Here is a 21350-nt window from a genome sequence, read left to right as displayed (position 1 = left end):
CGTTACCTCAGTGTGAGTGGAAGACGTTGGCCATTTTTCTGCGGTTTGCCAGAGAAAACTTGGGCCTCGAAACCACCTGTCGTCCGTGGAAAGTTCTGGAAGCCCATGCCATTTGGTAGCGTCATCAGCTACGTTCAGCTTGCTTGGCACGTATCGCCAATCGTGAGACTCAGTGGACTCTAGTATTTCAGTAACCCGAAAGCCGACGAACTGGCTATAGCGCCTGTGGTCGGAGTTGATCCAACATAGAACATCCCGAGAGTCGGACCAGTAGAGTCTCTTAACTATACGGATCGATAGTGTATCAATCACAGTTCTTGATAGTCTTGTTCCGATGACTGCCGCTTGTAACTCCAGACGAGGGATGGATGTTAGCTTCAGCGGAGCCACTCTAGCCTTCGCTGTTACTAGTGAACAATAGATGTTTTCCCCGGATGAGAATCGCAAGTAGCATGCAGCAGCCATCCCATTTTGTCCTGCATCTACAAAAGTGTGAAGCTGTACATCATCGGCGTCATGGATTATATGCTTAGGCCAAAAACATCTTGGAATTTGCAGCTGCTCAACTTGCGGTAAAACGCTCAGCCAGTCCTGCCACTTCTTGAATTCATCGTCGTTAATTTTCTCGTCCCAGGTGATACCTGATCTCCAGACGTCTTGAAGAAGAACTTTCAAGTAAGCGAGAAAGTGGGCGATTAGTCCAAGCGGGTCGAATATAGTCATTAAGACACGCAGCACTTCCCGTTTTGTGGGACGTCTACCACATCTGAGCAGTTCAGGATCATAGCGATTCCAGCCTACTTTAAACGTAAAGGCATCGACTGACGTATTCCACCACATGCCTAGAACTTTCTCGGTTGATAATTCAGTTGACAGGTCTAAACTCTTCTGTTGGTCCGCTTTTTGCCCTTGCAGCGCCTCCACAACATTCCTGGAATTACTTATCCAGTTGCGGATCTCGAATCCGCCCTGAGTGTGCACGTAGCTAACTTCTTTCGCGATGCGGATTGCTTCTTCTTCCGTTTGGACGCTAATTAACATGTCGTCGACATAGTGAGATTTGGTAATCGCTGCGCTTGCTGCAGGAAACTCAGCCTTGAATCGCTCCGCATTAAGGTTTTTGACATACTGCGCACTGCTCGGAGAGCAGCATGCTCCGAAAGTCATCACTGTCATAGTATAAACGACCAGTTCTCCACTTTCATCTGTCCAATAGAAGCATTGATACTGCTGGTCTTCTTGACGTATCTTCACTTGGTGGAACATCTCGCGGATGTCCCCTGTTACTGCAACAGGGTGAAGACGAAAGCGTAGAAGAATGTCAAGAAGAGAACATAATAAATCGGGACCCTTCAAAAGGACAGAGTTCAACGAGACACCGTGGGATTTAGCTGCAGCATCCCAAACTATACGGACTTTCCCAGGTTTGTTCGGGTTCGTTACGGGAAAAACAGGCAAATACCAAAAGTCGCTGGAGAGCTGTTGGACTTCATCTTTGGAAAGCTTGCGTATGTAACCCTTAGCGCTGTAGTCGGCGATCTTCTGTTGTAGTACTTCTGCAAGTTGTGGATCGCTTGCCATGCGTTTTTCTAGGCATCTGTGACGACGCAGGGCCATTGACCGGCTGTCAGGCAGACGGACGTTGTCATAACGCCAGAGCAGGCCAGTCTCGAAGCGGTCGCCAGAGAATCGTGTGAGGGACGTCAGCAATGTCTCAGCTCGTTGATCATCTGCTGATAGAAGTAATTTTGAAGAACTGCCAACTCCTAGGCTGTCTATGGAAAAATAGTCCTTCATTGCTTGGTGCATATCATCATTAGACGGTTCATTTAATGAACATACGTGGAAACTGTAATGAAACATGCTCGGCCCATTTCCTGATCCCAAATTGCCACAGATTGTCCACCCTAACCGAGTCTTGGTTGCGATTGGTTCACCGAATTTACCTTCTCGACTCCTGAGTGTCAGACCCAGCTGCGCATGCTTCGTTCCGATCAGAATGCGAGGTCGAGCATCGGTATACGATTTAATGGGCAAATCTTCTAAATAATGATACGTATGTTTTAGTTCATCGAAATCCAGTGTCTGTCGTGGCAGCAGGAGCTCTTTTACTGTTTGAACATCCTCTAATGTGAACTTCTCCGCTCCAACGTGTTGCCCCGCGACTTGTAGACGAACAATACAAGAGTTTTTCTCACACCGCTCGGTGCCACCGGTCCACCGAAGGCATATCGGATTAGGCTTACCATCCAGCTGCAGTGCATCGGCTAGGTCTTGATCAAGAAGCGTTGTTCCTGAGCCTTCATCAAGAAAGGCATAAGTGTGGATACTCTTTTCTGGTCCTGACAGTACCACTGGAAGATAGCGAAAGAGAACAGAGCTAGAAACCGTTTGATGAGTATTGCAGCCGAGCTCAGCTCCGCTCGTGGTTGGCTGAGGATTCTCCGCTGCTGTACCAGAGTTCAGTTGCTTGGGTTTTTGATCGTTATGAAGGAGCTCGTGGTGCCGGAAGGAGCATCCGTCCTTTCCGCATGGATTCGCTTTGCACGATCCTTTGTGTTGACGAAGGCATGTTCGGCAAAGCCCGAACTCTCGAACAACAGCCCACCGGGAATCCCTTGAAAACTCCAGGAACCGCTTACACTTCTCAAGGGTTTTACAGGTGCCTTTACACACAGGACAGGTTTCTCTCGCCGGCCCGGATGTATTTGCTTCTTTCGGTTTTGCAGACAATTTAGTGTCGTTTTTATTCGGAGTTTCTACGTGAGCGTTAATGTACGTTTCTCCTTTTCCTTTCCGACGAAGTTCATTTCGCGTCGATTTCATCTGAAACGACTCGGTTGGAAACGTTACCGAACTAGCTGCTTCGGCAAGCGAATATATCCACTCACTGAAAGTCGCCAGGTTGACGGTCAGCTGTGTCTTCCGGTGTTGCGCCCACGTAAGCTTTATCGATGGTGGAAGCTTTCCAACAAGCTGGTGTAGGAGACTTACATTGTACATGTACTCTTCTAGCCCGCATGAATCAACTGTCGCACAGAAATTCTGTACGCTAACCGCAAAGTCAACCAATGTCTCCAGGCGATCTTCTCGTATCGGCGGCAGAGAGCTTATCTTCCCAATCAATGAGTGAACAATGATCTCCGGTTGCCCAAACAGCATTTTCAGCGTGCTCATTACACCCTGTACGTTACCCGGATGCATCAACCTACACTTAACTGACTCGTAAGCTTTTCCCTTCAAGCTTCTTTGCAGCCGCACGAGATTTTCCTCCTCCGTGAATCCACACATAGCTGTCGTGCTGTTGAACATCGATAGAAAAATCGGCCAATCTTCCGGGCTGCCAGAAAATGTTGGTAAATCCTTTGAAACCGCTTGCCTCGCTGCGATTTGAGAGCGGGACAGCTGGAACGGATCGTATTCGTCTAGTTGCATCGCCTGGTTTCGGCTGAAGGCCCCATTGTTGTTCTGCTCTAGGACTGTCGAATTTGCTAGAGATCGGGAAACCTGGTTCACCGCCGGCTGAATTCTCGTAGATTGTGGCTGAACATTGGGATTAAAATACTTCGACATTCGGATGGCTTCTGGCTGACGTGCGTCGAACTCCTGCTGTGCTGGTAGCTGATTTGCTTGGCTCCGCTCTTGCTGTGCTGGCAGTTCGTTTGGCTGTTGCATTGTCTCGGAATGATACCCCTTCTCGATCCAGTTCTCCACACGGTTCCGGGAATAGACGCTACTTGAACACCGACTCGATCCTCGTTCACTGGCTAGCTGTTCCAGTAACTGATACTTTTTATCCAGGAACGCTTTATGTTTCTCCGCTTCTAGCTGTTCAGCAATCCGGCGACGCTCTGCTTGTTGCTCTTCGAAGGCCTTTTCCTCTTCTAGTCGCTGTAGCTGCAATTTGGCACGATTACGTGCTGACCTCTGAGATGACGAACACGAGACCTCCGATGATGCTTCGTCCAATCGGATGGCAGGCAGTCCCTCTAATGATGGAACAAACAGCTTTTTTCCAGTCCTATGCGGCTCTTGCGACGAGCGTACTACTGGATCTGATGTAATCGGTGGCCCGTGACGGCTACCGCTCGATGATATCTTCTGCCCTCTGGTAGAGCCTGCCTTTTGCGATGAAACACGTTTAGACGAGTGTTCTGTGTTGGCATCCTTCAACGCTGGATTTTTGTCTGATGTTGACGTTCGCTGGTTCCATGTAGCAGTCTTGCAGTTGGCACAACACCAGCTTTGATCGACAACTTCATCTGTGACTCCAACGCACGCAAAGTGATGCCATCCATCGCACTGGTCACACTGCACCATATCATCCGAATCGGCTCTTCTACAGGTCTTACAGGTGTATCCATCGATGGTCCTTTCGTTCCCATCCACCACCACTACTACCGGATCCATATCCTCCTCACCGACCACTTCACTAACCACTTCACCTTCCTTGGCCTTCTGCCCACTCTTGCCACTCACTTTGCTACTTCTGCCGTCGGACTTTGCACCACGACTCGACATGCTCGCGAACCGAATTTTTCGTAGTAAACGAAAATTATATTTTGTTGGAATTTATCCAACGGGAATTTCCAAAATTATGATTCTCCCTTCGGAAATAAAACACCGGATCCGTAGTATCAGGGAAGAATATAATTTTCCTAAGGAAGGACAACAAGTTTCATTTTTATAACGTAAATGTTGGAATTGGTTGATACATATTTGTCTATTCGGAAGTGTGCTCCGTAGTGTTTGTGGGGTGAACCCCTGTGTTATATTTTAGGCTATGACCAACATATATGTGTGTGCAAATTGTACTTTTAAGCTAATATTCTGTATATAGTAGTTTTACTTACGTTTAGTCCCTTTTTGTATTCACCTGTCGGTTTTATGTCAGTCAAGAGTCCGTATAATTGTCGATTTAGTCGTAAGTCCTAGATTTAGTTGTAAGATAAATTTCAAGAGCTTGTCTGTATAGTTCAATTGGCAGTTTTCTTACCGATTGCGGCAGCTTATAGAACAAGAGCAGGATGAGCAGATTTGCTAGGTATATCGACAACTCCCTTAGTTCCAATACAGATATGTGATCTTAGGTTATCTAGTTACAACTTTTCATTAGATAGTTTTCATAGTTTTTAAAAGCAAAAGGCTCACCTGATAAGCATGTTCATACTAAGTAGAAGGATAATATTTTAGTTCACTAGGTTTATAGGTTAAATTCAACGTATTATAGATTAGTTTTAAGCACAATTTTAGATAACGATCATCACTGCACCTTTGCATTCCTTGCTTTCCTATTTTTTCTATTGTTTTCAGTTTTTAGCTGACTCACCCGGTGACAAGGTGGATACCTGTCACTCCTCCGACGGCCGTAATGTTACATGGTTTGCAGTGTTGCTAGCCCTGTAGACAATATGGGAATAGATGCGCGCGTCGGCCTTATGAAATAGGCCAACACCCCGCTAAGAATATTGTTGATGTTTTCTTAACTCAATTTTGTGAGAAAAAAATAATTTCCAAGAGGAAGACTTTAATGATTATCTGATAAAAAGATAAATTGTAAGTTTTATGAAGGATGATATCAAAAAGAATTTGGGTATGTATTTCTCGAGGAATCTAAAGACAGTTTCTTCAAAAAACCTTCCGAAGAAATTTTATAAAAAAATTCTTAGAGAAGCTCAAAAAACCTAAAAAAAACTTCAGAACATCTAAAAATATTCGAAGAATTTTCTCATGCCGTTCTTCCCAAACTTGATTTTCGCGAAGCACCAGCTTTTCGTGGGCACTCCTGAAAATACAAGGAAATGCGAACTCACGAGCGGCGAGACGGCCTAAAATAATACTAAAAATCCATTTCTGGATGATATCTTGAAGTAATCACCAGAAGAATATTTAGATGAACAAACCCTACAAATTCTTGGTATAATACCAAAAATCAACTGGAAAAAGGGAGTATCAGTAGAGAAATCCACAAAAGTTGTTTTGTATAATTTTGTTTTTAAGAAAATGTTTTGAAAAAATACACAAACAAAGAATTCCATACAGAATATGAAAACATCAATTTGAAACGTGAAGTGGAGAAACTCTAGCATAAGTAAATGCAAGTTTTCTCTAGAAAACTCTAAGGATTAAACAAAGAATACTTAAAAAAATCCTTGTAAAATTATTGGATAATGTTTGAAAAAAATCTGGAATATTTTAGAAAAATCTTCTTCTTTTAAGCATTAACGTCCTTACTAGGACAGAACCTGCTTCTCTGCTTAGTGTTCTTATGAGCACTTCCACAGTTATTAACTGAGAGCTTTCTTTGCCAAAGTTGCCATTTTCGCCGGGAATCGAACCCAGACACCTTCAGCATGGCTTTGCTTTGTAGCCGCGGACTCTAACCACTCGACTAAGGAAGAAAAATTTATGGGAGATAAAAATAATCTTTGAATTTGAGGTGGTGAAATTCGTTAGATAATCTCCTTCAGAATTGCTGAAAGAATCATTTGAAAAAAAAAAACAATTCTTAGGAGAATTGCTGGAAAATTTTCTTAACTCTACCTGTGAGAATTCCGAAATTATTGTTCCATAAATCAGAATTTTCAGATAGATTTGGTGCTATTTTTACGAAGAGTTGCTTCAAAATTCAGGTACAATTTTCTTAAGAACTTTGCTGAACTTTTTGGATTTTTAAAAAGAAATATCCAAAGAAATTTCTGAGTCTCTGAAGTAGTTCTAAAATAAATTCAATCAATCTCTGGTAAACAATCATATGGAAATATTGTAAATTTTTTTTGTTACAAACTTCAAAAACTTTTTTTAAAGCAATTTCTGAACATCTGCCGAAGAAAAATGTGCAAGAGTCAAGTTAAAAAAAATATTTTGCAAATAATTGATACAAGATTATTACAAAATAATTGCTAGAAAATATTGTTCGTGGAACCACCGTTTCGCAAACCCGATTATTTTTGTATTTTTGAATCGCCTGAAAATTTGCATACAGATTCTTTATGACCAAAAATGCCATTATGCACTTTCAGACCGCCATTTTGAACGTCGCCTTATTTTTGAGAAGGGCGTATCGGAAAATGCATGGCAAATCTTTAAAAAACTGTAACTCGAAAACGGTTTGTCCGATCGATTTGAGATCTTCTACAAAGTTGTAGGTATTGCTTAGGACTATATGGAGAAAAATATGCACGGCAGAAAAAAGTTACAGATTATTTTTTATTTCAAAAACAAAATTTTAAAATTGATTTTCTCCAGAAACGCAGTTTTGATTTTTTTATTTTTGGATATGTTTTAGGGGACAACTTATGTGATTTATTGCACAATGTTTCAAAATGGAAGAATTATGGACAAAAAAGTTATGATTTTTTAAAAAAATACAGATTATGAAAAAAAAAAATGAAATAGAGGAAAACAATAATTTTTTATGTGATTATTTGAAAGTACAGAAAAATTGCAATCGAAAAGTACTGAAGTAAATTTGTGCTAGGTTGCATCAATTTGGAGATATACTCATATTTATATAAAAGTTTCAAAGAAAAAATTAAGAAAAATAGGCCCTTTTCAAGCATATTTCGTGTTTCTCCATTCCAGAAAAAAAAATATTTTGATTGAGCGAATCGTAGCTAAATCGTTTATCGTTTGATCAAAAATTTATGCTTAATAATTGAAAAAAGAGTGCACGGTAAAAAATATAAACGATATTTTCAAATGAAAATTTGAAGCTAACAGTTCTTAAAGCCGCAACATTGATGTTTTTAATTTTTGGATATATTTTGCCGTTGTTGTAGGTGTTGTTTAGGACTATTTGGAAAAAAATATGCACGGTAAAAAACAATGACAGATTTTTTTAGTAAAAAAAAATTAAAATCGATTTTCTGTGAAAATGCATCTTGGATTTTTTTTATTTTTGGACATGTTTTAGGGGACAACTTATGTGATTTATTGCACAATGTTTCATAATGGAAGAATTATGGACAAAAAGGTTATAATTTTTTAAAATATTTCAAATTTTGAAAAAAATCGAAATAAAGGATAACAATATTTTTTATGTATTTATTTGATAGTACACAAAATGCATTCTAAGAGTACTTAAGTAGAATTTTTCTAGGTTGCATCAATTTCGAGATATACTCATACTTATATAAAATGTTAAAATAAAAAAAAAGAAAAATAGGCCCTTTTCAAACATATTTCGTGTTTCTCCATTCCGGAAAATTTTATTTTGATATCAACAACACAAACCAAGTCAAGTCAAGTACACAACACTGAAGACGGCTTTACAGTTGAGGTTGAAATACGCGTATCTGTCGAAGGATACAATAGAAGAATTAAAAGGAACAGTACTGCTCATCTTTTTGTAAATTTACAGGCATTTACAGGCACAATTGTGCGTGAAGCTGTACAAATATCATTTTTTCGCAATGAGTTATATCAGTTCAAGATGTATTATAGTGTTCAAACAAAGTTGTTCTAAACATTGTCGAAATCTTACGGAAGATAATATTCAGAAATTGATTTTGTTGGGATTCACAGTATAAAAATAGGAAGAACTTTTCAACTCTTTGGCAATTTAAAATTAAATATGATATTGAAGTTGAATGGCATTTTTTTTGCAACATCACATGGAAAAGGGCCATGCGATGCCATAGGAGGGACACTAAAACGTATGGCTACCAGAGCCAGTCTTGCCAAAGAACATGAACATCCGATAAAAAATGCTAAGGAACTATATGATTGGGCTAAAAATCGGAAAGAAGAGCAGCTTACACAAATCTTCTTTTGTTATTCAACTACTGAGGAATATGATATCATTGCACAAGAATTTAACCAACTATTTTCATGTGCAAAATCAGTTCAAGGCACTCAGAAATATCAATCGTTTATCCCTATCTCTGAAACACAAATTGAAGTTAGACAATTTTCGAGCTGTGACGATAACAAGAAAGTAGTTGATATAATTAAGAAACAAAATTGCAGTACATATATAAAAAAAAACAAAAAAACAAACTTCTTTTCCATGGTTGTACGATCTTGCCGCGATGAGAGGGCTTTACCCATTAGCCGGGCTTAGCCCTGGGGACCAAAGGTACACCGTTGTGATAGAATCACATTTTTAATACAACGTTTAGATTTACCGTGTATATCTCGGAAATGATGCATCTCAGCTAAATTTTACTTGAGTATTTTTCGATAGAAATTTTTCATATTTAAAAACATATAGTTATTTTTCTGTACGCATAAAAACGCACCAAAAATTTCGTTTTACATAAATTCGTTTTATGTATTTTTTTAAATAATTGATTTTTTATCCAAAAATTTTCCGTTTTGAGGCATTGTGCAAGAAATTACAAACAATATGCTGCAAAACATATCCAAAAATGGGAAACATCAATTTTGCGGTTTTTAAGAACAATGAACTTCAAATTTCTATTTGAAAATTTCGTTTATATTTTTTTACCGTGCATACTTTTTTAAATACTTCAGTATATAGGTTTTGATCAAACGATAAACAATTCAGCTACGATTCGTTCATTCAAAATAAAATATTTCTGGAATGGAGAAACACGAAATATGTTTGAAAAGGACCTATTTTACTTTTTTTATTTGAAAATTTTATATAAATATGAGTATATCTCGAAATTGATGCAACCTAGAAAAAATTTACTTAAGTACTTTTCGATTGCATTTTTTCTGTGCTTTCAAATAATCATAAAAAAATATTGTTTTCCTCTATTTCATTTTTTTTTCAAAATCTGTAATTTTTTAAAAAATCATAACTTTTTTGTCCATAATTCTTCCATTTTGAAACATTGTGCAATAAATCACATAAGTTGTCCCCTAAAACATATCCAAAAATAAAAAAAAATCGAAACTGCGTTTCTGGAAAAAATCGACTTTAAAATTTTGTTTTTGAAATAAAAAATAATCTGTAACTTTTTTTTACCGTGCATATTTTTTTCCATATAGTCCTAAGCAATACCTACAACTTTGTAGAAGATCTCAAATCGATCGGACAAACCGTTTTCGAGTTACAGTTTTTTAAAGATTTGCTATTCATTTTCCGATACGCCCTTCTCAAAAATGAGGCGAAGTTCAAAATGGCGGACGGAAGGTGCAAAATGGCATTTTTTGTCATGAAGAATCTGTATGCAAATTTTCAGGTGATTCAAAAAATACAAAAATTAAATTAAAAAAAAAAATCGTCATGTTCGGTGGAATTGCTCAATTGTTGAAAATTAACTTAATGGTTTCTACAGCCCGACTTCTAAACAAATTCCAGTATTTTATAAGGTTTTCCTCAATGGATTTTTTTATCAGTCTGTAAATCATCGATCATCATCATTTATCATGAAATTTTTTTCTAAAGTTATTTGTATAAATTCCTTCGAAGGGAATCCGAAAAAAAATCTGGAATATTTTTGAGTGTATTGCGTAAAGAACTCTAAAAGAAAGGAAAAAATCAGGAAGACGACTAGAAAAAAAAAATTGTAACGCCTTCGTGAACTCTATAGATGTTTTTTAAAGAATTTCTGTATAGTTTGTAGTGAGAGTATCCTCGTTTGAATCAGGGTAAAATTTGTTAAACGAATTCTGTGAACATTTTCTGTAAAAACACACAAAAAAATGTCTAGTTGGTTTTCTCTGCAATTCCTTGATGCATGAAAAAATTAAGGTGAATTCCTGGAATTGTGAATTGTGAATGTCAGTCTTGAAAAAATATCAGATAAATTCCTGATAAAATAACTGAAACAAAATTCTTAGATTATTTTTGGTCGAACCTCTGAAAAAAAAACCTGATGTTATTAAGCTTCTAAGGAAGATTCCCAGAATCCTTGAAAAATTTCCTATTCCTATAATTTTTGGTGAAGCTCCCAGAAGGATCCCTCAGAGATTACCTTGAAGACTTATGAAAGAACCTTTGAAAAATAAACTCTGGATGTATTTCAGTTTCTGTTCGATATCCTAGATAACCCAGATGAAATTTATAAAGGCTATTTTAAAATGTAGGTATAATCGCTAGTGAAATTTCAAAATGAAAACTTTAATAAATTTCAGAAGGAATTTTATAAGCACTTTTGAACGAATTCCAGTATAAAATTCATGACGGTTACCTTGAAAATATTCTTGAAGAAAGGGTAAAAATACATAGAAGAATTTATTTTTCAATTCCTCGGTGTACACATGCAAGAATAGCTAAAGAAATTTCTTGATTTCTCATGTAATTCTTGAAAATTTGATTCGACTGAGGAAAATTTCAGCAAAATTTCGAAGTTATTTTTGAATGAACCATTGAACAAATTGGTGAAGAATTCCTGTCAAAATCTTAAAAAGAATTTCTGTAAACATTCCCGGAGAATTTTATTTTTGAAAATTATCCTGGATGAATCTTCTAAAACACTGAATGTTTTTCAATTAATATGAACATCTATATCTGAATTACAAAATTGTAACCCTTGTGGAGCTAACTCTATTCGCATTTAAACAATTTAAATGCCCTTATTATGTGGCGCTAGGTTTGCCGTAGAAACGATGCGCTCATCCAACCACTTGAGGAAAATATGCAACCGAACTGAATCCCGTGATGAATATGTACTAAGTTCAACTACGCTCCAGGTGCAAATGTGGAAAAACGTCGTGTGGCAATGAACACCAGAGTTAATCACATGTTCAAATGTGCCGTTTGTTAAGCAAAAACAAAACCGTGTAATAATACCCTTTTTTTAATCTTTAATTAAAATGAATACGCACATCGCTTTTACGACTTAATGTTCTACTTTTAAGTACTACTCTGGCTAGGAAACGTCTACCTGAGATTTCAGATTCCATTTATTAGTCAGTACAGCTTTGATTCTCCCGGTAGAGACGTTCGCGCAATTTCGTTGCATTAATATGAAGGTGGTAAAGTACGCCAGTGTTGAAAAATTGTACAAACAGTTTCCGGCCATTCGCCAGCAAGATGTGAAGGAGTTCGATCAGTGGGTGCAAACCCAGGCACATTTGCCTCCAGTATCAGGTTGTTCATTGATAAAAGTTTACAATTGAAGGATAAAAAAATTAATGCCTTACGTTTTCAGAGCTTGAAATTATACAGTTTATTCAGTCGAACGATTATGACATAGAAGCGGCAAAACGGACGGCGGAGGCATTTTTTACGTTCCGATCAAATTATAAAGATTTCTTTAACGATAGAGATATATTTTCTGCACCCATACAGCGATCGATGGATGTACTGTAAGTATTTCATAGACGGGAGTTCACTGGATTTGTTCGATATGGTTTGAAAAAAGATAATTAATCATCAAATTAATTGATTAACTCGTAAAAAAACAACCTAACATTTTTCTTTAAAACGTTTTTTATGCACGAATGGTGCTTTCCAATTACAAGCATAACAACTTAGGGGAAGATCTCCAGTACCGGATATTACACAAAACCGGAAACCGTCGAAAAATTGAGAAATCTAGAAGGAGTATTAGAAAAAAAGGAAGCTTGACGAGTATTGTTTTCGAAGATCAACACATTATTGAAATATGCACGCCTTGAGAAAACAACAGAGATGTTTGAAAATTTATAAAATGGCGACGTATCGCCTCATATTTGAATTTAATCTATATCTTTATATAAATAAAAATGGAATGGTGTTTGTATGTCACGAAATGGCTTATGAACGGGTTAACGGATATGAATGGTTATTTCTCCGTTTCGTGCGTCAAGCGTGTGTATAAAAATCCCAGGATATTCAACGGGAAAGTCGGAAAAACGAGAGTGGACGGAACTATCATTTTGTATGGGACGATCCATAGCGTTCTCCAACAGCCTACTTGATGGCAAGACAAAGTTTGCCGGGACCACTAGTTGATAATGATTTTGAATATGGAAAAATAATTTGGACCACGCAAGCATAGTGAAAAATCTTCATAATTTAAAGGTACTAATGTATTTTGTTTGAACTAAATGAGGTCAAGCTACAATTTTGGTCTAGCACCTTTTGTCCCTCGGTTTTGGGTAGCTTGATTTTTGTTTGCGTGGTTTCTTAGTAATTTTTGCATTCATGACTTAATTTTTCATGAATTCTATTAATCATGATATCAAATATGTAATAAAAATAAGAAGAATGAAAATTTAGAACAACACTAATATGTATTAGTTTTTTATCCTATGTGAAAGAGGTTTTTTGTTGGACGACTTACAGACTAAGTATAACTCAAATTACTCTTGTGAATTTTGCAAATGGATTGAATTGGCAATTAAATACCTTTCTTACGGAAAAAAACATGCAATGATGTAAAAGTTAATAGAGTTTGAGGCATTTGGACAATTTGGTAAAAAAAATCATGGTTTTATTAACAAATTTAGTTTTATGCGCTATAAAAATGATAATTTTTATGATAAATGAGCACCAAGATCGCATTAGTATTTATTAGTAGTTTTAGTATAATGAATCCGCTAATTAGGTGTCCGGTACTGGGGGATCTCCCCCTATAACATCTAAGGTTTCAAAAAAAACTTAAGCTAAGCTTATGGTCAAACTTTTGTCTGATAGCAGCTCTAGATTTTCCAAAATTTAGTTTGAAATGGTAGATAATTGCACCGTATAAAACAGGCCTTTTCATAACGTTTGATGAACTGTTGAAGGGTTCTTCTCCAAAGTATTGCCAAGGCCATATAAAGACACAATTTAAATAAACTTTGTCTTGCATTCCGAATATGTTTTCTGAACCCAGTTTCAAATCTTCATTCAGGGTAAAAATTCATTTCCAGTGAAAACAGTCTTTGAAGAAAATTGCCTACATTTAGTCGTTTAATGTGGTTTATTCTGTAATTCTCAAATTGAATTTTAAAAGTTACCGTTTTATCAACAAATTGTAAAATTTTGGAGACTTGATTCAGAATCAGTGACCATATACTTAGTGAATAGAACATCTTTTTATGCTTGGAAACTTATCAATTCATATGAATTACTGTAAATATCAGAATATGGTGGCCTGTAGGAATCACAGTGCGAAAATCTTAAATTACACGCAATTTTTTTTTATCTCGATTCTCGGGACCAACTGTAAAAATTTGGACTTGTTCCATCAAATCGAATAAGTGCTCAAAGAGCTTGAAGGTTGTATGAGAAAATCGGAAAAAAATGTATCGTACAATAGGATCCTAAAATGTTTAATGAAATCCTTTAATAACACGAAAGAACATATTACAGCAACTACTTTAGCAGTTTTTTCCGCTCAAATAACGGCTATATCATATTTAAACTTTAAAAATTGGGTCCATAAATTAACCATGACACTTTTGATAGTGTTTGACGTTAGCTTAGTTGACAAAAACACCTCAGGGGTTTTAGTTTTAACACTGGGGTTGTTCCTATCTACACCCAAAATTTGTATTTAACGCAATCTAAAATATAACAAAAAAATGTTTTTGGACTTAAACAAACGAGAAACATAAAAAAATGAGTAAACATGTGTTTTTCGCCCAAGCTTAATCATTTGGCTCAAAAATTGGAACAGGTATTTATGGCCCTATTACATTTTTGGCCAAAGGTTGCACTATTGTTGATGAATGTTCACGTTAAAGACTAATATATTTGAAAATGACTATTTTGACTGCTTGTTCCATTCCGTGGGAACTAATATTTTAGTTTCCCTAATGTCAATTATAAGAGAAATTGAACAACTATCGCCGAAAACATCGACAAGTTTTTTTTTTATTAGGGGCTTTATTGCAATGATGTATTGCTCTTTATTTTTGTTCTCTTCGCATTATAACAGAAAACTGATTTATTCGTACCGTCAAACAGGGTAACATTGATAATTTTACTAAGAAAGATATGCTAATTCTGTATTCTGTTGTAAAGATTTTTGTTTTAGGGGTCGTACACAAATTATGTCACGCTCCAAGGGGGGGAGGAGGTCAACCCAAGCGTGACAAGCCTTACAAAAGTTTTGGAAGACTCACACAAAAAGTGTGACAAAGGAGGGGGGAGGGGGTCGAAAAAGTTTAAATTTAGCGTGACATAATTTGTGTACCATCCCTTATATATTTTAAACTAGTACTGGAATCCAAGCATTGCCGAATTTGTTCTCATTTGATTTTGAAGCGCGATCAAAGCAAGCGAATAAAAACATCCCATCTGTAGCAGTCTATGTTCGGTAATGTATCGCAAGTTTAAGGCTCAAGAATCCATCATTCAATCATCAAAAATTAAAAACCAGTTTTTTCATCCAAATTTCAATCAATCCTTATGAAAATCTATCATCGCATTTCAGATAGCAAGTACAATGCAATGATAGATTTTCTTGAGCATTGCTTCGATTTTGAACAAAAAAAAACTGGTTTTGAAAATTGGTAAAACGATGATGGTTATTTTCCTCTTAATAAAGCAGAGCACCCGGGTAGAGGAGAATAGCAAAAGAATTACAAAATTTACCGTTAATATACCTATAATGTTTGAATAGCAAAATTTGTTCTTTGTTTGAAATAAGAGATAAAACAACAAAAATAATAACTGAGTTTCTATGGCATTAAAACTAAATAATAACATATTTTGCCATTGTAAAAACAAAATAATAGTAAAAATATAGGCAACCGTAAATAACAAAATATATATGATATTGATAACAAAATAATAACTAAATAAGCTATGCACTAGTAGATCAAACCGGTAACTTTAGTTCTTTGTTTTTAATATCTAAATTTAGCATGATTGAAAAGTAAACGTTTTGCTTTTCCTGCTAAAACACTTTTGCTTTTTGAATCTTGAATGAATATCATACGAATAGTAAAATAAGCCATTATGGCAATCAGGAATAATCGCGCAGAAGACACCAAAACAATTTGAGGTACCTGCGGCGATCTACACGCATTTTAAGAAGTTTTCAAGATCGCCGTCGAGATAAATAATCGCGCAATGCACAGTATTTGATGTTTTTAGTATTTTTGCACAAATAACAAATTTTACCATGATAGTTTATTCTGTTATTGATAAGTTTTTACATGACTTTTAAGTATAACATATCAATGACAAATTTTGCTATGATTGTATGTTTTGCTATTGATGAAATATTGAATGTCATACTCTAATGAAAAAAAAAAAATCGAAAAACACGTGTATCCTTATTTTGGATAAAAAAAATAGCAAATTTTCAGGGAATTCGGTTACTCACTAGATCAGTTTTTTCATGGAATGGCTGTATATGTATAAAGTGTCGATAGAGCTATTGCCACCGGTGGGGCAAAAGTTCATTTAAGACAATGAGCATTAAAACTGTTAAAACTAGTAATGAATAAAAGTTGGGAAAAATTGGTTATTCCTCTAAGGTCGAACTTTTGACCCACCTTACTCTATATGGTTTGCATACTGCTGTGCATTTAACATTATATGTAGGGACAATAGAAATTCGTGATTTCGCGGAAACCGCGAAATCCGCGAAATTTGGTCTTCGCCGCAAAAATCCGAAAATCCCGCGAATTGCCGCGAAATTTGTTGAATTTAGAGAATTTATATGACAATCCCAGTAAACATAGGATGTTTGCTTATGAAAATGAGTAATTTATATCAGAAATGTTCTAATCGTTTTGTTTCAAGTTGGATGGTTTTCTTGTTGTGTTTTAAATTTTTCATTGACTATTGTCAATTAAACAAGATCTCTAAATTTGAAAAATTAAAAAAACATTTAGTTGCGTTAAATTTACACATATAAAAAAGATTTTCACTGTAAACATGATTTTCACTGTAAACATGTATTTTCATGTTAATATATAAAGAAATAAACAAAGGCACTGTGCTTTCAATTTTATCGATTTATCGATTGATTTAGCGTTAGCGAAGCTTGGTTCTCTAAATCCTCGAAAATTCGAGGTGTAGTTTCGGTTGATCTTCACCTTAAACTTACGTTTTATATTTGTTTTTAAACCAAATATAGATGACCTAATTATCAATTCCAGTTAATGTATTGTAATACCAAAATATATTTGATGTAGTCAATATAAAGGCTGAACTGGAATTCTCAAAAAGTATTTCTAGAGATGTCTCTGAGGAAACTCCAAACAAAAATGTATAATTCCCTCTGGAATTCCTTCGGGAATACCTTTCAAAATTTTCTCAGAATTAACATCTTAACTATTCCATGAATCAAAGAATAACCCTCGGATCAACGAAATTCCAAACAGAGATTATTATTACAATTTCTTTGGGAAACTCTTTAAACCGACAACAACAATTTCCTCAAAAGCACTTCTTTAAATTTCTTGAAGAGTAGTTCAAAAAATTCTCTGGAAACTCATTCAGAAATTTCTTAAAAAATATCCCAAAAATAAATTCAAAGTACATTCAGAAGTTCTTTGAACGTTTTGTTCTGGATTTATTTCAGAGATGTTTTCCAGAACTCCAGCTATTTTTCTTCCAAATTTCTTAGGGTAAGTCGTGGAATGTGAGAAGTAATATCCTCAGAAATTTTCTTTGAATTCAGAGCTTTAATGCTTGGAGAACTATATAGCAATTAGGAATTCATTCTGGATAAAATTCAATGATATTTCAAAAAATTGTTCTTAATATTTTTCAAAAATTCTATTAAAAATTCATCCAATATCTCCATGCACTATTTTAGCGATAATAGAAGGAACTTCAATCGTTCTTGTAAGTAATTTTAATATACTTGGCATATTCTACCGGAATTCTTGAACTTTACCGTAATCTCAACCCTGAACAGTATTCCTTTATTTTATACAGTGTTGATAGACTCGCACTCAAATGTCAATCAATACGCTCTCCCGAGAGAGCAAAATCATTAGAGATCTCTTTCGTAAATCTCACGCTTGAGATTTTGATGCGAAATCAACTCAATCAACTCAAACCGTAAAAAATGATTCAGTCGCGAAACCCGGCCAAAACTCGTGAAACCCGAATATTGTTGTTTACGTTAGAAAGGATTACTATAATTTTACAAGACTAACAAGAAATTATTGCCGTGTGTGAGGTAACTGTGGAAATATGAGACAATGAGTCAAAAAGGGGAGCCAACTCATCCATGATTTTTTGACTGGTGAGTTGCGTGATTGACAACTCACGCATGAAAAATCTCAAGCGTGAGTTGTGAGAAATTGAGTTTTTCACAACACTGATTTTATATTACAAATTTTGCTGCATTTTTACCGAAAACTGTAGAAAAACAACCGTGCTTCGTTAGTGTACACTTTGTACCACACAGTTTAGATGTTGAGATTTTATTGGAATCCGTAAAATATGTGAGGTGCATATAATTACTGTAAATTTTTTTCGAAGAATTTATTTTAAAAGTATTCAAAATTCTCGGAATTTTCTCCAAGGATGCTTTAAACTGATGATGCTTTTGAAGGTAAGCTGTTTTTAAATAAAAAAAATATTGTCAAATTTTTGAAAGATTCTCTATAAATTATTCATTTTGAAGGTCTGATCCGTTCTAAACATTCTGAATTATTCCTGAAATGCAATAAATTTGGTTGGTCTTTTATTCCTATGAAACGCAATTAATTTTGTTGCTCTTTTATACCTACAGCATCGTTCATCACCAGTCAAACGATGTATAGAAAACCGATTGTGATTTCACTCATAAAAAAAAAAAACTACCATACATGTTTTTATGCTTTATTTCTGAGTAGAACAGTATGCGTGATCAGAGGTAGAAGCTTGAAATATTAAACAATCAATCATTCAAAACAATTTTGGGGGACGGACCTGGTGTAGTGGTTAGAACACTCGCCTCTCACGCCGAGGACCTGGGATCGAATCCCATCCCCGACATAGTCACTTATGACGTAAAAAGTTATAGTGACGACTTCTTTCGGAAGGGAAGTAAAGCCGTTGGTCCCGAGATGAACTAGCCCAGGGCTAAAAATCTCGTTAATAAAGTCAAACCAACCTCAAAACAATTTTTGTAGAATTCATTATTTCTTTATTCATAATGTTCGAACCATATAATATTAGAGTGATGCAAATTTTGAAATTTCAGCTCCCCTATGCTTAAACGATTATAATTATGGTAAATAGCCACCTCCCAAAGTTGAAGTGATTCGGAAGAAATTTGACTGTGCACACGCCCTTTGAAGTTTTTATGAAGATTACTATGGAAAACGCCAATCTTTTGTGTGCAGTCCTCTATCTCTTCGTCATAAAATTTTATGGAAAAGTGAACAAATTCTTCTAATGTGAAATCCTTCCAGCTACAACTTTGCCAAAGACCACATTTTGATTGGAAGTCAGGATAAATTGTTATTCATCATCATAAAGTGGGTTTGCATGTAGTATGCTTCACCAACTGTTCGGCAGTCAACAATGGTGATCCTGGCGGGAAGAATAGATCAAAGTAATCCAGGCTACTATGTTCTACAGCAAAAAAGCAGTGTTGCTCTGAAAGTAATTGAATGATCATCTCAGCATGGCTTAGACTTTGGAATCAATAATAACAAATTATCCTTACGTCCTATCAAAATGTGGTCTTCGGCAAAGTTGTAGCTGGGAAATTTTCACATAAGATGAGTGTGTTCACTTTTCCACAGATTATAATGACGAGCAGTTAGAGGACTGAACACAAAAGGTTTGCCTTTTCCATAGTAAATTCCATACAAACTTCAAATAGCGTGTGCACAACCAAATTTCTTCCGAATCACTTCAAATTTTGGGAGGATCATTTTCATCATAACTGACATCGTTTAAGCATAGGGGAGCAAAAACTTTAAAATTTGCATCAGTCTAATAAAATATATTTTATTTGCAATTGCAGGTCATTAGTCATACTTCCGGACCTAACGCCTATGGGATATCACGTGATGCTAGCTAAAATAGTGGATTCTGACCCTTCGAAGTTCAATTTGGCAACACTGTTGAAACTGTAAGTATGCTAGATTCTCAATATATCCTTCATTAATTCTCTCAATCTATTTCTAGTGCTTTCATGTGTGTGGATGTTAATTTATGGGAGCAAGGTTGCACCGAAGGATTTATATTGGTCATTGATATGAATGGACTACATCTGGGTCATTTCCCGAAGCTAGGCATATTCACTCTTAAAAACTTTTTGTACTATATACAAGAAGCCCTACCTATCCGACTGAAAGGAGTACATTTGATCAACGTCGTCCCTTTTATCGATAAAATTGTAGCCATGATCAAACCCTTTATGAAAAAGGAAATACTGGAAATATTCCAGTTACACCAGCAAGAGGATACTTTGTATCCCTATATCCCGCAAGATGTGCTGCCAAGCGAATACGGCGGTAAAGCGCCTTCTAGGCTGATTTTAACAAGTTAGTAACTCTTTTTATATGGAATGAAATTAAAACTGATCATTTTTTATTATTTATTTTCAGAGCAACTTTTTGACAAAACTATGGAGCTAAGAGACTTTATATTAGAGAAGGAACGTACCCAAAAAGTGGACGAAAACAAACGTATAAAAACACGGTCGTTATCAAATATGTTCGGGTTGTTTTGATTTTATGAATTTTACGACTGATTTTTTAATAAAAATCGAGTAAAAGTAGAAATACATATGCTTTGAGCATTTTGCATTTCTTAATCGTGATGACCCCATTCTTTTCGTAGGGGAAGACAGGGTAAGAGCGACCGCCGGGGTAAGACGGACCACCTTCAGTTTGGCATGAAAATGGCAATTTTCTTAAAATTTCACCAAGCACATAAACACAAGATTTTTGACATTCCGGAGCATTTAGTGTGATATTTTCATCAAATTTTTCATAACAAATGCCAAAAACAAAGTTTCCGCTCGTCTATATTGAATTTGATCTAAATTTAACAGATGCTCACTTAAGGATTCCTCAAGGTTTTTTTTTGGAAAAACGTAACAAATTACCTGTCCATACTTTAACAGAAATGTGAAATATGCTTCGGTCAAGTGAAATATGAATTGTAAATATTAGGCTCTGAAATAAGGCCATAGTTGTGAAAATTGGGCAAGCGGGGTAAAACCGACCACTGTTGACGGGGTAAAACCGACCGCCATCCCTAATTTATACCAAATAACTGTATAAACAATTTTAAAAGTTGTAACTACGTTGTACATTATTGTTTAAGTATAGTGAAATCAATTTTGTGGAAAATACAAGTCAAATCCGCATACTTTTTTTTTTAATATTGGTGTTTCAAGGTACTAATAAGTATATATTTAAGTTTTTGAAATAATTAACCCTTAAAATGATTCAATATACACGTTAATCAATGTAGAATTCATAAAACTTTAAACTTTTTAAAATCACAGGGAACTGATATATATTTTCGCAAAATTGTGTACGAAAATCGTGGTGGTCGCTATTACCCCGTGGGTGGGCGGTTTAACCCCGTCGCTAAAAATAATCGTGAT

General features: G+C 35.7%; 1 protein-coding gene across 1 annotated transcript; it reads left to right on the top strand.

Moving 5' to 3' along the window:
- Window positions 1–11827: 11827 nt before the first annotated feature.
- LOC5576977 (alpha-tocopherol transfer protein-like) lies at window positions 11828–20521 on the top strand. Its single transcript, XM_001663022.2, has 5 exons — window positions 11828–12007; window positions 12069–12225; window positions 19755–19862; window positions 19919–20277; window positions 20341–20521. Exons 1-5 carry the CDS (start codon window positions 11884–11886, stop codon window positions 20463–20465), a joined length of 873 nt encoding a protein of 290 aa, XP_001663072.2. The 5' UTR covers window positions 11828–11883; the 3' UTR covers window positions 20466–20521.
- The last annotated feature ends 829 nt before the right edge of the window (window positions 20522–21350 follow it).

Source organism: Aedes aegypti, chromosome 2 (genome assembly GCF_002204515.2).
Source record: "Aedes aegypti strain LVP_AGWG chromosome 2, AaegL5.0 Primary Assembly, whole genome shotgun sequence".
Classification (NCBI taxonomy): domain Eukaryota; kingdom Metazoa; phylum Arthropoda; class Insecta; order Diptera; family Culicidae; genus Aedes; species Aedes aegypti.
This window is presented reverse-complemented; position numbering and strand designations above follow the sequence as displayed.